This window comes from Eleginops maclovinus, chromosome 10 (genome assembly GCF_036324505.1).
Source record: "Eleginops maclovinus isolate JMC-PN-2008 ecotype Puerto Natales chromosome 10, JC_Emac_rtc_rv5, whole genome shotgun sequence".
NCBI classification, from domain to species: domain Eukaryota; kingdom Metazoa; phylum Chordata; class Actinopteri; order Perciformes; family Eleginopidae; genus Eleginops; species Eleginops maclovinus.
This window is the reverse complement of record NC_086358.1, coordinates 7,331,397-7,349,064: the sequence shown is the minus strand read 5'-3', so window position 1 is coordinate 7,349,064 and position 17,668 is coordinate 7,331,397. Positions and strand designations below refer to the sequence as shown.

General features: G+C 41.4%; 3 protein-coding genes across 4 annotated transcripts; 2 read left to right on the top strand and 1 right to left on the bottom strand.

Annotated features, from left to right (window-relative positions):
• Positions 1-39: 39 nt before the first annotated feature.
• On the bottom strand, positions 40-3,802 carry pkmyt1 (protein kinase, membrane associated tyrosine/threonine 1). Its single transcript, XM_063893458.1, is given in 9 exon segments — positions 40-749; positions 1,148-1,368; positions 1,538-1,710; positions 1,800-1,906; positions 1,993-2,084; positions 2,087-2,271; positions 2,365-2,602; positions 2,809-3,225; positions 3,630-3,802. Coding segments are annotated over 8 exon segments (1,749 nt in total). The 5' UTR covers positions 3,184-3,225; positions 3,630-3,802; the 3' UTR covers positions 40-391.
• LOC134870933 (elongin-B) lies at positions 3,657-6,925 on the top strand. Its single transcript, XM_063893466.1, has 4 exons — positions 3,657-3,895; positions 5,139-5,273; positions 5,463-5,571; positions 5,908-6,925. Exons 1-4 carry the CDS (start codon positions 3,893-3,895, stop codon positions 6,018-6,020), a joined length of 360 nt encoding a protein of 119 aa, XP_063749536.1. The 5' UTR covers positions 3,657-3,892; the 3' UTR covers positions 6,021-6,925.
• A 1,233-nt stretch (positions 6,926-8,158) lies between these two features.
• On the top strand, positions 8,159-17,578 carry LOC134870928 (transforming growth factor beta-1-induced transcript 1 protein-like). Of its 2 annotated transcripts, XM_063893459.1 has the most exons (12): positions 8,159-8,573; positions 11,283-11,333; positions 11,943-12,091; positions 12,269-12,324; positions 12,912-13,048; positions 13,246-13,327; positions 13,656-13,740; positions 14,678-14,860; positions 14,976-15,149; positions 15,252-15,333; positions 15,865-16,013; positions 16,681-17,578. In XM_063893459.1, exons 1-12 carry the CDS (start codon positions 8,561-8,563, stop codon positions 16,945-16,947), a joined length of 1,428 nt encoding a protein of 475 aa, XP_063749529.1. In that variant the 5' UTR covers positions 8,159-8,560; the 3' UTR covers positions 16,948-17,578. The 2 variants fall into 2 exon arrangements, with proteins under 2 accessions (XP_063749529.1, XP_063749530.1); XM_063893460.1 differs by lacking the exon at positions 11,283-11,333 and having other exon boundaries at positions 8,165-8,573.
• The last annotated feature ends 90 nt before the right edge of the window (positions 17,579-17,668 follow it).

Sequence of the window (17,668 nt, the reverse complement as noted above, 5' to 3'; positions counted from 1 at the left end):
TGAGCTATCCAAAAACCAACACACACGGCACACAGTGTGTAAACGATGTTTTTCTCTTTGTTTTATTTTGTTCTGTGACTCATGAGGTAAATGACTCAGAGTAAACCAAGCTAATGATAACTTACATTCACAAAACATCATGACTTGTCATTTCAGCAACAGATTGCACTTCACACAAACATAAAAAGTGCTTTGAAAGTCTGATTATACATTCAACCCTTTTCCCTAAATAGTTTTTTTTTTCAAGTACACGTTAAAAGAAGCTGTTGTAAGACTAAGGCAAAATGGCAGTTCGTACAGAGTAAAGTACATTCAAACACAAGTTCCCTTTAACCTGACATTTTAAATCGAAAACACTGTCACCCCTTAAAGTAAACTGGCAGTGTTTTGTTCATGGCTCTACAGTTGTATCCTCAAACAGACTGAGCAGGTTCTTTGGTTCAAAGTTGGGTCGGGGTAAAGCCTCCTCTGTTCGGGCCCAGCTGCGTCGCTGCGAGGACTTGTTGGCTACAGAGTGCGGGCTCGGCGTGGAGTTTTCATTAATGCTCTCTGCAAACAGCTCCGTGTGTAAGAAGTTAGCACTGGGTGTCAGTGTGTGGCAGGAGCCATTGGAGTGGATGCTGGATGGGGTCTGTGCCAGGTTACAGGAGGACCAATCCCCCAGGTTAGAGAGGGTGGGTGTGTGGGCAGGACTTCGTCTGGGGGATCTTGGAAGAGGAGTGGATGTGCTTTCGACAGACAGTCTTACCCTGTGGAGAGGGGGGGGGGACATCATGTTCAGAACGAAGACATTTTTATTGTTTTCACTTCCTCGATCTTTCTTGTAGTGATGCATAGATTGCAATTTTCTGGAATTATTCTGATTTTTGTTTTATTTCTGACCTGTGGTATCAGAATTGAGCCTTTTCTAGTTTTCTTTAAAAAGTATTATGAACTGAAATGAAAATTATGAAAGCATACACATTTCTGTTATCTAATTTTGACAGAAAATATAAATTCATCTGTTTGTTCATAATAACACATTGATTATTAAATTAGTTACATTACCTCCAAAAATGTGTGCAACATGGATGTACGAGACTAAAAAATAGAAGACTGATCGGTGTATTTCTAAGACATACACAAAAACCAAGCTTTGATTCTCTACCTGTGTGAGAAGGTGGGGGAGAGCTCCACGCCCATGTGATCCAACAGAAACACTGCATCGTCCTCTGGGCTCCCAGAGTCAGCATGCATGGCACTGAGCGGCAGAGTTAAATCTTTGTCCCAGCTCCCCTTCGGAGGAGTGCTGGGAGCTGGCTTTGACCAGTGAGGCAGAAAGGACAAGTGAAGTGAGGACAGCAGTCTGCACCCAAAGCACACAACCAACTATGAGGAAAAGAGCAGAAACAAATTAACTTTTAAGACTCGTGAATAGCACAATTTCTGTTTCAGGTTTGCGATATATGACGTAGACTCTGGGACTGGAAAGAGTCCCCAAACAGATTTTTAATCCATGTAACTTTATAGCACACTGTGTTTTGTATCGACACATTACCTGACAGAAGGAGAGCAGTGTCAGTGCTGTCTCCGCCACCATAAGATAGATGCGCCTCCTCCACCTGTGTTTCCTCACAGAGGGGAGAGACAGGAGCTCAGAGACTGTCGGCCTCTCAGCTGGCTCCGGGGCCAACATCATCCGCAGCACTGCTTGAAGCTCAGTTGACAGGCCTGGGAAAACAGGTAGAAATGGTAAGTACCAGTAATATGTTTAAAGATAATGTGATGTGTTAAATGACTTAAAACAAGGTGGATCTTACCACTGGTGAGCTCTGAGGGGAGGCAGCCTTGTCGGAGCTGTTGCCAGCCCTCCCCTCCATTGGGAACTTCCATATTACAGGCCAGCTCCAGAATAGACACACCCAAACTAAATGAGGAGTCAATGATTTTTAAGCACTAAGTTAATCAAAGCAATCATTTTGGAATATTTGTTTTCATGTATGTGTTTTGTACCTGAAAACATCTGCAGCGGGTCCATACTCCCCTCGCAGCAGCTCAGGGGCCATGTATCTGGGATCCCCCTCCTGGACGTCGTCTTTCCCTTTCCCTCTACAGACCCTGTGTCCTTCTGCTTGAGCTCAAACAGCAGACCGAAGTCCGCCAGCTTCAGGCGGCCAGAGTCAGTAATGAGGACATTGGCGGGTTTGAGGTCCAGATGCACAAATCCAAGCGAGTGCAAGTGTTGCAGAGCCGAGAGGAGGTCGCACAGGTAGGCCCATGCTGCAGGCTCATCTGGATAGAAATGTTAGAGCAGGTGTCAATATATTGGGATTTGAAAATGTTTTAGAAAACTAAATACATGAAGCAAAATACAGGTATCAAGACCTGGTCCAGGAGGCTGGTTCTCAGCATGGAGCAGCAGGCTGGTGCTGCACAGCTCTGTCTGGATGTACAGTCGGCCACACTCCTCCCATGCTGCCACAAAATCCAGGATGTGAGGGTGAGGACAGAGGCGCTCATGGTTCTTGGCTTCCCTCATGCTCCGGTTCCTCTCACTGTTGCCCCTAAAGCGATGAGCAGAGCGCTTGACTGCATACTGATGGCCATCCAAGTAGCTTTTCACCTAGAAAAATAGAGGAAATGCTTAGACTGTTCGTTCCTCAAGTTAGTGCCCACATTTATTTGTATTTATTGTCTACTGTCTTAAACTTGAGTATCTAATGGCAACTTTCTCACAAAATGATTCTTTAAAAAGCTGAATTTTCCTTTTTTCACAGGTTATGAAACATATAATTCAGTACAAGCATTTCCTATTTTTTCCTTAATCACCTTGTAGACCTCTCCGAAAGAACCTCGTCCCAGCAGGCCCAAATTAGTGTAGCACTGATTGAAATAGGACTGCTGTTTTGTGGGATCATAAACAGCATTTGGAGGGGGAGACTTGCTAAGTGAACCAGACAGAGGTGTCCAGGGGATGGACTGCTGGAGGAATATCCTGCTCAGGGGGGGGCATCCCTTGGAAGGCGGCAGCGGGGGCAGAGAGTGTGCGAGGTGGGCAGGGGAACAGTCATACAAGTTGGAATTTGATGATGAGGAAAAAGGGAGACGACGCTTTTTGAGGGAGAATGACTGCTCTGCATGGGAGAAGTGGGAGGGAACAGGGAGAGACATCCTGGACACTGAGGTTTCCACAGCCACGGACATTGTGTAGGGACTTTTTCAGCTCCTTTCTTGGGAAATAGTGAGCTGCAACATTGAAAAGAAAACCATTAAACAATAACAGACTTTGCTGACAGTTCAAGTCAAAGTGCTAAAATGAGGGAGAAGTAATCCATCCTACCTACTTGCAACAGAGGCAAAGTAGCCCACAGACACAGACAGGAGACACACACAACACATTTGATGTCAAACAGGTTAAATTAATATTTATTTCAACTACTTTACTTAGCTAACGTTAACATAAAAGCTACTCTTTGCCATTACTGACAAATGTCACCTCGACAGCATGTAGGCTAACATTTAAGTAAGGGCGGACCCAGTCAACAACATAACAACATAAACTAGCTGGCTAGCTAACCTGTAAGCAAATAACACCCTGAAGGTGACAGCTCAGCCTTAACATACTATTCAAGTTACTTTATCACACATACCATATTCCAGTAATAACGACGGTCCGTCTTCAAAACAGAGACTCAGAAAGTCGTTGTGTCCAAATCAAACTGCTCGCTCGTACACCCTTCAAACATGTAAATACGTCGCGCCAAATTCTGAAATGTTTACGTAGTGTTGCGTTCCTTTCTTACGTGAATGCGGAAAGCTGGTCAGAATTGCGCAACATCCGCTAGCGGTGCCGTCTGGGTTCTGCTGCACAACACAGGGCTGGCGCAACTGGCTAGCTAGCTGACCACTTGAAATGGTAACTTTTCCTATTATTATCGACCCGTTTGTGAGCTTGAGTGTCTGAATACAATCACTGAGTGAACGTTTAGCGCTTTGTCGAAACGTATTAGCCATGTATTAACAGAAGAAACCGACGGGTATAGAAATGTTTATATCCGTTTGTCTGTGCTAGCCAGCTAATGCTAAGCTATGTTAGCTTTGCCTTCTCATCTAACGTTAGCTTTCGGTGTAATTTAGCTTGGCTAACCTTGGAAGATATGTAATATAAGCCCAACTAACCCATTTAGCTGAACATATACCGTCGTTGTCAGACCTTTTTTGTCTATTTATTTAACTGTCAGTCTTAATTTTGATTCACCAACATCTCAAGGCTGTTTTTTGTGGCTATCTTTGCGTTAGCTCAGCGTTAAATAACTTAAGACTGGTTGGTAATTATGGCTAGCTTATTAATCAATGTTGTCGTGTCAATTTTTCCATAAAACCACAAGTGGTGTAAAGTAACGAAGTACATTTAATCAAGTACTGTACTTAATCTCAAATTTGAGGTACTTGTACTTTATTTTATATATTTAGCTATTTGCAGTCTTGGATTAATAATGTGAATAATCAACACTTAAAAAAGACTTTAGTTACACCTGGAGTGAAATTCACAAGCTACCCTGCAGCATCAATGTAAGTCAAACTAGCTGCACCTTTACCAGCTTTATTGATGCATTAGAATGCATTAATGCATCAATAACTTCAATCAACACATAATAGATAGTCTAAAATGTCCTTTTTGCATAATGAGTACTTTCACTTTTGGTTTTTAAAGAATATGTTGATGCTGATACTGTTTTACTTTTACTTGAGTAACATTTTGAATGCAGGACCTTTACTTGTAACAGCATTCCTACAATGTTGTTTCTATTTTAAGTACAAGATCTGAGTACACCTCTTCTTGACACACTACCAACTCAATAAGACTTGCTGTTGCTTAATTGGTTAAGCCTAAATACATGTTTAGTGTGACGCTACATACATACATGTTAAAATAGTGTTTCAAACAACTCTCAGATGGACATTTACTTTGTCTCCTGAGATGTTTTGTCAAGTAAAGGGGTGTAAGATGAAACACATAAACAGCGTTCCTGTTTAATCCCATGTTAAATTGAACGTAATGTTGTTTAGAACTCACTTCAAGCCCTCATATAAATCAAGCAATCAAGTTGCCGTTAGCATAGTTTTTAACGTAACATTCTCGGCCCACTTTCTTGCAGGACGTGTTCTTAATGATCCGGCGTCACAAGACCACAATCTTCACAGATGCCAAGGAGTCCACCACTGTGTATGAGCTGAAGCGTATTGTTGAAGGAATTCTTAAGAGACCACCTGAGGACCAGAGACTGTACAAAGTGAGTTTAGGGCTTAGTCACAGCATCTCAATTGTGTGGGTGCTGGTGGTATCATGTAACTTGTATTATCCAAAGGTGACTTAAAATTCTTTGGACATGTCTCACACACTCTCTTTATATCTATTTACGCAAATTCATTTATTTTAAGTCACTGCTGATCCTGAGACTCTCTCAACTTTTGCTCCATAGGATGACCAGTCGCTAGAGGACAGTAAAACTCTTGGTGACTGCGGATTCACCAACCAGACTGCCAGACCTCAAGCCCCAGCTACAGTCGGTCTGGCATTCCGCATAAACGGTATGTTGGATTTATTTGTATGTGGTTTAAGCATCCAGGATTTCTCTTCTTCTTTGCTGTTGTTAGTGTTAATTTCAAGCTAACTATGATGATCCAAAACTGTATAGTGCCACCCAGAAGGCATTTCTTATCAAACAAATTTTTACGATATACTCTGTCTAACTTTTTAGATCAAGATCCTTTTGTTCCTTTTACTTTCAAGCTTTGAAATACTCACCCTTAAACCGTGTCACAGGAAATGTTCACTGCAGCAACTTTTCGACATGGCTGATGTAGCCACATGCTACACCTCTGTCACAATGGGGCTAATGTTTCCTTGTGTTCTCCGCCTCTCAGATGAGATGTTCGAACAGCTGCACGTCGAGGCCTTCTCCAGCCCCCCAGAACTCCCTGATGTGATGAAGCCCCAGGACTCCGGTAGCACTGCCAACGAACAGGCTGTGCAGTGATACCAGGGAGAAGAAACGAGCAATGGAGGGGAGAATGGAAGTGGGGTGTGGATTAACAGCAGTGGAGAAGTAGCGGGGTGGAGGATATGTAATATAATTTCAGTCGATGGATGGGGACATTATAGGTTACCAAGCCTATCCATGTTACCTTCATGCTATCATCCCAGCTTACCCCCAAATTTGCTTCACAAATCTTCTTCTTTTTTTAAAAAAACGTTATGATTTCCACATCACATGCGGTTCTGCTCCTTGACTTTGCTCTTAAGCCCCAACTGGCTCAAATGTCTTGAGTAGTGAAGTTGGTTTGGAAAGTATGATTGTGTGTGTGCGCGTACATTATTATAATTATTATCGTTAATATTTTGGGAAAGGTAAAAGCGTAGTTGTGTGCCACAGTGATCTAGAAGTAACATGCATAGATAAAGAGTCCGGTGTCTGAATCGGCAAACTGCATGAATTAAATTCAACTCAAAGGCTTTATTTTCAAAGAAACGGTTTAACCTTCAACTGAAAAGTTTCCTTGGTCTGACTCTTCCAGTTTTGTTGTACATTTCTGATTTGATTTCATACCAGGAAAGAAGTCTTTAAAATAATGATGTGTGGTTTATTGCTGTCGTTTTTTTTTTTCCAGTATGTTTTTGTCAGTTCTTTGTATGTTTCATGCACTGAAACCAAAGGCAGGTACCTCTTGGACAACCGAGGGATTTTTTGGTCAAAGGACATTCTGTCTCTGGCATGCAGTAAATGCAGGAGTTTTCTGGGGTTACGAATTTAGTTTTGAAAATGCATCCATCACCACATGTCACCAACCATCAATGTGGCACTTTCCCCTAGTCACACAAACATAGCCTGTAACTGTGAGCTTGCATCATTAAACGTTTTTCCTGTTTTGTTTTTTACACTGATGGCTGACTTTCATTTTAAATACAGGTTTGTGTCAACATTTAAGGAACGGTATTAAAGGGGTCCGTTTAGCAGGGCTGTAGCTTAATCACAACAGCAATTCAGCCATCGTTACCTTCACGATTTACACCTGTGCTTTTCATACTGCGACACGGTCAAACCCTCTGCAGTGAAAAAAGGTTGTCTAGTATTTGAGCAATCCATTTATTTATTTATTTAATATACATCTAAAACAAAGAAGCACATACCAAGTGAACAGATTTTGTGCCATTGTTTTCAACTCTCAAAGGGAGTATAGGAGATTATGAATTAATATATACAACAAAAGTCTCCGGTTCAGTAGCAGCTGGTAATCAAATTCCCTGCAAATCTCTTGTTTGCCAATTTGCATTTGTACTTGGATCAAAGTAGTCAACTCAGTCCTGCAATATTACGTAATCCGGTGCCTGAATGTTCTAATGTAGTTGTAATCGTATATTGTGCTCACATGGGCCCATTAAATAAATGAAGCTACAGTAAGATGTGACAAAGAATTCACAGTACTGTATGGATCTGTATACAAAGTAGTATATTGAAGCTGCTTTATCCAACTTTACTGTGATTGAATTTGATTTGGTGTCTTGTGGTGCAAATATAAACAATCTTAAGAAAATAAGTTGCAAAAGTAGGTCGAAAATATAAAGATAATAAAAAGTAAACACCTAGGACAATGAGTTATATGGCGATGTTATGGCAAACCACAGTGAATTGATCTGATAGTAAATTATTGTAATTACTTTTGAGATTTAGTTTTAAACAAATGCTGCACTAATAATACATTTTATTTATATAGTGCTTTTCTAAAAACTCAAAGACACTTTACAGAGATACAATTCATAAAAACAATTAAAACAACACACTTGTATCTTTCATATTATTTAATAGAATTATATTATACAAAATGGAATTAATGTATTTAAACAAATGTGTATTATTATAAAGTTTTTAAATGATAAAATGATTTCTTGGATTAGGATTTTTTGTTCTCTAAGATCTTTTGCTGATATAAAATAGGGCTTTATATAGAAACAGTCAAATGTAGATAGCTACAGTCCTAACCGAAATTGTGTTTTTACAAGCTCCTTCTTAAAGAGGGGTTCCGCCCCTTCAGTGTTTATCCTTGAGGTTGTATTTACTGTGAAGGACGCAGCAGTAAATTAGTTTTTCTGTCACTGGTTCTCACGTACATCGTCGCAGCAGCAGGTCCAGCTCTCGGCGCCTCTAAATCTTAATTTCTCTCCCAAATATGGACCAGGAATGTCCAGGATGACGTCGCCCGTCCGGGGAATGCGGGTTTGTAACCACATTTATTTAACTACGCCTTCTTCCAGTCTGAGGTCCTGGTAGGCATTACACAGGAAGAGTGGTGTAGGAAAAAGAAACGGGACGCCCTCCTCCTCCTCCTTTTCCTCCTCCTCCTCTTCCTCTTCTCTTGGCGGATAACGGTGTTCAAGAAGTTATTCAGGACCGACGCAGACAATAGCCCCGAGACTGTAGTCCATGTTGCGGCTTTGATACGCGTCCATCACTACTTATTAATGCTGTCCGCGTCCGTATTGTGTCACACAAAGAGGAAAACGCTCGGCTGAAATCATATCATGGACGATTTGGGTAAGTATTGCTGCTTCTACATGTTGGGATATCTGAAGGGGATCTTTGGGAAGGGGTGGTGTGTCCAAATAGAGGAAACAAGGTCTCTGTTCATTCTGGTAATCATAGTGGAGGAGAATTTCCCTTTTGGTCCACAGGGACATGTATGTGTCTGCAATGTGAAGGGGATTTTATTGGCTCCCATAACATTTGAATTCAGATAAAAGCAAGTGAACATCCTTTAATGTAACTATCTTACAACTTGTATGTCAAAATTATGTTTTTTCTCCCTTCTTTATCTTACGATACCTTTAGTCCTGGAAGTGATTCTCCATCCTCAGAGATTTAAAAAACTGATATTTTTTCTGCATTATTGTGTTTACCTTTCCAAGCAAACAAGCAAAAACATGCACACATACTCACACAGGTACCACAAGAACTGGTACTACATTTCTCTCTGACTGCCTGACCGCCATTGAGTGCTTTGTGCATGCCCTGCTAATTCAATATACTCATATATTAGATTAAAGGGGATTCACTGTGGGCTTTCCCATCCATTCATATTACCAATCCATGGATGGAAAGAAGCCACATAATGTTCAACAGCGTATTTTGAAGACATCCAAGGGGGTTGTGTGTCCAGCGTCAGCAATCATGATCTGTCTTTTTCTATTGATCTGATAGATTGAAGATTCGTCCTCTTTTCTTGGAACAACATTATGAGAAACTGACTGTGTGTGTCGGAAAGGCCCTGAAATAGCCCCGGGCTGCTCTGCTATTTTCAAAAAAAGCCACAGAGTTCAATGAAAATAGAGAGGGCTTTTTCTTCGGCTGCCCATTTTGCTCTCAGAGGAACTTTTTCTTTCATGAAGTCCACTTCAGAATTAAGGGACTTATGCTTTACAAGCCATCCTGGAAGGAATGGCTAGATGCAGCCAAGCACATCTGGGCACATCTGGTTTGGATTGCACACGGAGAGGCCGAGCTAATGGGTGACTGGGTGAGCGTTAGTCAGGCGGTGGCCATGTTCGGGACTCTCAGTTTATCCTGTTTCTAATAATGTTGTAGGTTTATGTATTGCATCTGGCGAGGCTTTTCGGTGAGATAGACCACTTGTTAGAGGGGCTATTAGCCAAGACAAACAAGTCGACAGGCAGCTCTAAATATGGTCATAATTCCCATTGAGAGAAGTTCAGCTCCTTATATGAGCAGTTCACTCTGTAAGAGTGTGTGTGTGTGTGTGTGTGTGTGTGTGTGTGTGTGTGTGTGTGTGTGTGTGTGTGTGTGTGTGTGTGTGTGTGTGTGTGTGTGTGTGTGTGTGTGTGTGTGTGTGTGTGTGTGTGTGTGTGTGTGTGTGTGTGTGTGTGAGAGAGAGAGAGAGAGAGAGACAGAGGCACACAGCAGGGAGGAGGAGGGCGAGTAGTATATGCACATTTCTCACCACATGGTCGTACCAGAAGTGTGAATCATCTGTGGCAGCAGTGTGGCCGCAGGGATGAACTAATGCAGGGTCACCTGGTAATGTTCCTCATGTCTCACAACTGACTACCACAGATGTTTAAAAAAAAGTCTAATCCATTAGATCAAACATCCAAAGGCAACCAGAGTAAAGTGGTTAGTTCTTCAGCACACAGTTGCAGTTTAAGCTTCTGAACAAGAGACAACACATTATACAAATCTCACAAACATGGCTCGTTTTTCTTTTCCTGTTGAAGTTCATTCCTGTTTTTGTTCTTTAAAAGATTTACCAGCAGATCAGTGGTTCCTAAACAGAGGGTACTTCTGCAATTTCTGTAAAGGATGTATTTTTCATTGTCTATTACTAGGGTTACAGCAAATGAAGTGGTTTAATCTGTAATGTCAGCAAATAGTGGAAGAACATCCATCCCAGTTTCTCAAAGTCCAGGCTGATGAATGTATTGTTCAGTCAGTCCAAAATATTTTCACTGAACATATATCAAACAGCAGGTCCATATTTGAGAGGGTGTAAATAGGATTTCCCATTTTTATGGAAGATTAGGATTAGATTAACAGATTATCCATGAAGTTAGCTACTATTTTTCTGTCTATTCACAACTCTATATACTTATAACCAATACACTACTGGCCTTGATACGCTTATTTCTTATCCAAAGTGAGTCTCAGCATACCACAATGGTACGCAGTTGGGAGTGTGTGAATATTTGTTGAAAAGCAAGTGAAAGGGGCCAAAAGTACGTTTTCTACGTGATAGATTAATGGTTGAACAATATAGTGGGTGAACTTGACAAAACATCTTAAAAAAAGACACTTATTTTCATCCAAAACAGCAACCTCTCTTCTACAAGAGAGTAGCATTTAGAGTTTGTAATTAGTCATGTTCAGCACACTTTCTACAAACTCCAGCTTTGTCTTTTATTTGCACGTACATGGACATGTCATTTCTGAATGATGTCATGCAGCAGCTAACCCTTGAGCGAGTTTAGCTTCTGGACAGCTTACACTTGGAGTGGATTTAGAAATCAGCTGCCAAACACTCTTCCTCCTCCGCTTCCTCTCCATACTGGCATGTCTTTGATAAGTTTCTGTGTCCTAATAACTTCGCTGTTTGATGGATTATATCTGGATCGTGCAAAAGTCTAACGGTCCTGACCTCTGACTGATTACTAGTGTGTGGACTCTCGTTGTCCTCCATGTCATGTTATGCTGCTGCTGTACTATTGGTCACACGGGCTGTCTGTCTCTCTTTAGGAGTGCCTGAGCCACTTAACTACCCTCTCAGTCCTCGTATTGTTGTGTTTGGTACGTAACTGTCTCTGCATGCATTTGCACGTCTGTCATTGTGTCTGCCTTTACGTCCTTTACTGAACTTCATAATCTCTGTATCCGTCTGCACTGCATGTTTTTGAATCTCTTTCTTTAATCGTATCGCTTTCTAATTCTCATTGGTGCTTCGTAAACAAACTGATATCATGATCAGGGGTATTTAAAAAGATATAGAGATACATTGTGGGTAGTTAATTGTCTTTCAAGGCACAATGAGTAGGATGTAAAAATCACAATCACCACGTATGACCAATTAAGTGTGTGACAGTGTCTGTATCTGCAGAGACCCTGCAGCTGTCTCACTGTATTTTCTTATTCACCTGTGTTTGTATGTATCTTGGCATTAACCCCTTTAAAAAATATAGGAAATAGGCTTAATTGTAAGCATGTATGCAATGGAAAAACAAAAACTACTCAAAAACAGTGAAACACCAAGCGGACAAAACAGAAACGCAAATCTCATTGTGCCTTTTCATTAAAAAGACCACCTGAAGCCAAACCAAATCATGCATTTTCCCACACTTCCATTACATTCATGCTTTTATATGTTATTTATGGGTGTCTTTCCCCTATCTCCCCCTCCAGATGCCCTCCTCGCTGACCTGGAGAACACCGGTTCTCCTTTAGCTCGGTGTCCGGTCCTGCTCACCTCGGACCCCCCACAAAATGAAGAGGCTGAAACCCCAGAGTCTGCAGAGAGCCGGCCACCTCCCCCCGCCTACACACCCCAGCAGGTACAGAACCAGCTGCCAGGAAGGGATGAACATACATTTTCTAATTTCAGATTCTGATTTGAATGAATTATGATAATGTTTTCTAAACACGGATAATATATTACAAATCTTCTCTGTGAATTATTGCTGCTTCTCTAATATCTGGTTGGTTTATTGTTCATTGGTTTTTCCCCTCAGACTGTTTCTGCTGCAATGAAATCTTCCCAAAACTCCAACCCAGACAAATTATACAGGTAACTCCCTCTCTGATTGTCCTTAACCTATGCACATGCTTGAATCAAATCTTCTTCTCACAGTTTAGAATCTCTTACGGAATAAGCCAAGTAATGCTTTTCTTACCTTGAGAAGGGACAAGCAATGTAAAACCAACAAAAGCTGTGCCCTTATCTTTTTATTTCCTAAGCTTTTGTAGCTCACATAGGTTTTACCTTAACTGCGGTCTTACACAAAGCTTTGCGAGATCCTGCAAAAGTCAAACATTTTTTTTTACCATACATTTTCATACGTTTTAAGATCAGAGAAACATTTAGTCGCTCAAAGCTCTCTTTGTGTTTGCATGGGGAAATATCTGCCCAAAGCTAATTAGGTAAATGTCATGAAAGACTTGTTTATTCTACATTTGTCCTTCTGTCTATTTTTGAGAAAGAATGTGTTCTAGACAGATGAGGGTCTTCTGCTGCTTCATGACTAATGTCTGGCTGGACAATGTTCAAGGGTCTGTCATCAGTTATGACAAACTGAGCATGACAAATCAAACCACATTAGCGGCAGGATGTTTCTTTATCTGTGTTAACGTTAGCCTGTTTTTCCTTTCTTGCAGCACAGTGTGTAAACCGCGCTCTCCGCGCACAGCAGATCCTCCGCCGGCCTTCTCTTCTTCCTCGCTGCTGGGAGGAGGTCTGAGTGAGCTGGACCATCTGTTACAGGAGCTCAATGCCACCCAGTTCAACATCACAGGTGTGTGTGTGTGTGTGTGTGTGTGTGTGTGTGTGTGTGTGTGTGTGTGTGTGTGTGTGTGTGTGTGTGTGTGTGTGTGTGTGTGTGTGTGTGTGTGTGTGTGTGTGTGTGTGTGTGTGTGTGTGAGAGAGATTTATAACCCTGTGTTAGTCTCAAAGGGAATCTTTTCATTAATATGACTTTGTATTTGTCTTCAGATGAGATTCTGGCGCAGTTCCCGTCTTCTAAGAAAGACGAAAGGGACAAGATCAAGGATAAGGTCACGTCCACCTCCTCCAGGTACAGGATCTAATCAATATTATGTAAAAATCCAATCTAATCTAGTGAATGCAGACTCCTTCCTGAAGAGCTTCCAGATCAGGAGAGCTGCACATAGATAAACAGACACTGCATTTTTCTTTACAATCTATTATTGTCATTACTGGCTGCTACTTCCCTACTTATGACTACTATATGTTCACATTTATAATGCTGCTGCTTTTTTGTTACCATGGATGTGTCATTATTTTATTGCATTAATGTTTGCTTGCCTCTTTTTAAATAAGATCAGGTAAAACTCTGTGTTTGTGGGTGTATTAAAACAAGAATTCCTTTTTTTGTTTTGTAGCTCTGCGAAGCCTTCAGCAACATCAGCCACACTGGAGCTGGACAAGCTGATGGCCTCTCTGTCCGACTTCAGAGTGCAGAGCACAGTAAGCAGCCTCACTACACACACACACACACACACAAACACACACACACACACACACACACACACACACACACACACACACACACACACACACACACACACACACACACACACACACACACACACACACACACACACACACACACACACTGAATCATGTTGGGGTCATGAAGACGTTCACTAGACTTTGTGATGACTCCACTGTTACTGTGCGGCCGCAGCACATGCCTCCTCCTGGTATAAATCAGCGGATCGAGCCCGAGGATGCAAAATTAGTCTTGGTAGGAATATCTTTCAGCATAAGAGATAGCTTCAGGTGGTCGGAGGTCAGAGTCAAAGGTCATCTTTTGGTATGGTACATGATCCGGTATTCAGTGAGTCATTGTGCTAGCATGTGAGAAAATGAAGTGGTTCTGTTGTTTGAAGTTTGTCTGTGTGTTATAAACAAGTGAGAGCACAAGGGTATAGGAACATTTAAAAAACTGTGTTTTAAAAAGGAGCATTTCTCCATTGGACACGCTTCACTGTTGTGTTATAATGTCGATACGTGCCTGAATTAGCTGTGCTAACGTTGTGGTTCTAGGCACGGCATGTCAGGCCATTGAACCACACTGAATGATTCAACACCTGCATTACACAAAAATTGAATTGTTTACGACCAATTTATGAAAATGTGAGGAATCTAAAGCAATTGCAATGTCAGTATGCTAAAACACCAAGACTGGGTTAACCTTATACCTGCAAATAACCTTTTTTTAAACATAAAATTGGCTTTTCCTTTGCATTCAATAAACTTTGTCCTTCTTTTTCTTTTCCCAAACAGACTGCGTAAACAGTCACTGCTTTATTTCAATTAGTTTCAAACCAACTGCAGATTGATTTAAACAAATCTCGAGACAGATCTGCCATGCCTAATTTTCCTGTTTCTCTTTTTCCAGCCAGCTGCACCCGTCACTCCAGTAGTGACAGCACCGCAGCAGCCCACCCCCCCGCCACAGGCCTCCTCCGGCGGCTCGTTGGACAGCATGCTGGGCCTGCTTCAGTCAGACCTGAGCCGACAGGGAGTTCAAACATCCTCCAAAGGAAACTGTTCGGCTTGTCAGAAGCCAGTAGTTGGACAGGTGAGCTCTCAGAATGTAAACATAGCCCGAGAACTCGTTTATATCATTGTTTTATAATAATAAAACACAAAAAGGTTTATTACTTGTGTGTGTGTGTGTGTGTGTACTCGTGCAGGTGGTCACGGCTCTAGGGAAGGTGTGGCATCCGGAGCACTTTGTGTGCACTGAGTGTGAGACAGAGTTAGGCAGTCGCAACTTCTTTGAGAAGGACGGACGGCCGTACTGCGAGTCGGACTACTTCACGCTCTTCTCCCCTCACTGTGCGCAATGCAACAAGCCCATTCTAAATGTGAGTGACTTAGTTGTGCATGTCACTTTGCTCAAAGCTTTTTTTGACACAAGCAAGTGACTACCTGAACCCACCTGAAGTAACTTTTCATTCTTTTGTTAGAAAATGGTGACCGCTCTGGATAAGAACTGGCACCCGGAGTGTTTCTGCTGTGTTAAGTGCAGCCGGGCGTTTGGAGAGGAAGGTAGGCTAATGGGCGGCACTCACTGTATCCTGTCTGGGTTTAACACACAACCGTTGACAGTGAAGTTTAAACAAGTCATACTACATGCAACCCTTAAAAGCATTACACTTTCTTCATTTAAAGGTTTTAATTTGTCCCAGATTGCATTGCACTGGTTGTGTTGATTCACTTTATGACCCTGGGAGATCAGTAACCATCTTTTAAACAGCTGTAAGCCTCTCTAACAAACACTAAATTAGTATGGTTTTCAAAAGGGAGTTAATGCTCTGTTGTAAATTCAGTTTCACCCTGCCAACAAATCCGGAAAAACAATGAATCTTTGGCCAAATTCAAAGCAGAACAAACTTTGCAATACCATCAGCCTTTAAGAACTCACATCAATACAGCCATTAACCATTAAAGATTAAAGTATCATGTACCACAGACCAGAGTCACCTTGGAAAGTTTCTGAGGTTTTCTTTCCAGCCTCATCCGGTTCATTTAACGTTTATCAACTTGAGCTGTGTAAAACTTTGACCGCATCTTCTGCAGGTTTCCATGACCGGGAGGGCCAGCAGTACTGCCAGCAGTGCTTCTTGACTATGTTTGCGTCCCGCTGTCAAGGCTGCACCCAGCCCATCCTGGAAAACTACATCTCAGCCCTCAACTCTCTCTGGCACCCACAGTGCTTTGTTTGTAGGGTGAGTCATGATGCATTTGGAAAGAGTTTGATACCTGGTGTTATGGTTATAGGTCTTATAGATTTATTCTGACAAAGAGACAGGTCAACTTTAAAGGAGTGCTGTGGAGTTGACATATGGTCCGTATCTTTGAAATCTTATAAACGTGTTAAATGTATTTCCAAAACTCTGCGTGCAAAAGGCAAATCCAGATGTTTGGAATTGAGATCCACAAAGGCCTTTGATTTTCATCAAAACTGTTTTCACAATTCCTTCCAAGATTTTTCATTTTAGAAAGAGAAAATGTGTTTCATTTACATGTAAATCTTTTTAATGTACTCCCAGATTTTTGGTTTCTGTGCTTACTTCTATTTTGTATTTGAAAAATCTTTGCATCTGTGAACCTACAGAGAACACATTTACATACGGATTGATGATATGTCAGCTTCTTATCCTTTCCTCATTCAACATTTGCAATTCAGATTTTTTTTTTACATTTTGAAACCTTCTGATGTGTAACTGTGTGGGCAGGGCGTTCCTAAAACTGAATAAAATAGGAAAAAACTAAAAATAAGTTTGAATTATGTCATGAGAAAGTTGTCATTTCCCCTGCCAGATGTGTAATTATAGATCCATGAGTCAGCGCACTTCACTGTGACTGACTCTCTGCGTCTCTCCTCTTCTTCAGGAGTGCTACTGCCCCTTCGTCAACGGCAGCTTCTTCGAACACGAGGGTCAGCCGCTGTGCGAGGCCCACTACCACCAGTCCCGCGGCAGCATGTGTCAGGCCTGCCAGCAGCCGATCCTGGGCCGCTGCGTCACCGCCATGGGAGCCAAATTCCACCCCCACCACCTTGTGTGTCACTTCTGCCTAAAACCCCTGAGCAAAGGCTGCTTCAAGGAGCAGGAGAACAAGCCCTACTGCCACCCCTGCTTCATCAAACTCTTTGGTTGAGGACGCTCTGCCTCCCCCTCCGCCTCTGGGACAAGAGTTCTCAATTAGTTTGTTTTTTACCACGGGAATGAGGGTGGAGCTGGTCTCTTTATTGTTTTTTAGAATATAACTTTGATAGAGGGCGGGGAATAAAAAAGAGAAGCATCCAATCCAAATATTTTCAGTTTATTTCACAATAATTAAAAAAAAGAACTGCATTTTGACTGGCAGGGTGAAACGCTAGCATTGGTTAAACAGATTTAGAATGACGCCAAATGATTTTGTCATGTATGTAAATTATTACATACCGTGTTGATTCAAATTGAATATTGAAAATTGAAATCTTTTGCCAAAGGTAGAAATGAAACAGTACATTAAGAGCAAGTGTATTGTTTCAGTGAAGGACTTATGCTGTTGAGTGAAAAGAAAATCCCCTTTAATATATTTGCTTTATATTGCAAAAAGTATAAAGTGCCACTGCTATTGCATTTATATATTGTATGCTGACTGCTATATGCTGTATGTTTTTTGTAAACTCTTATATGTTTAATGTCAGATATTTTTGCATTATTATTTCCCTATTGCTCTATGCAACTCGCCAAAAATTATTCCAAAGAATGAAATAAAGGAGAACACAACTTGTTATAAGCTGCTTCATGAGTGTGTGAATCTTTATAATTTACCCAAGAAGGGTAATTTCCAAGGTTCCCTTAAAAATCAATAAACAGTGACTTATGTGGAA

Coding starts and splice junctions, on each gene's coding strand:
- LOC134870933 (XM_063893466.1), top strand. Junction 5,274..5,462: donor AGGACCAGAGACTGTACAAA/GTGAGTTTAGGG, acceptor TTTGCTCCATAG/GATGACCAGTCGCTAGAGGA. Junction 5,572..5,907: donor TCTGGCATTCCGCATAAACG/GTATGTTGGATT, acceptor TCCGCCTCTCAG/ATGAGATGTTCGAACAGCTG.
- LOC134870928 (XM_063893459.1), top strand. Junction 12,092..12,268: donor CCGCCTACACACCCCAGCAG/GTACAGAACCAG, acceptor TTTTCCCCTCAG/ACTGTTTCTGCTGCAATGAA. Junction 15,150..15,251: donor GCAACAAGCCCATTCTAAAT/GTGAGTGACTTA, acceptor TTCTTTTGTTAG/AAAATGGTGACCGCTCTGGA.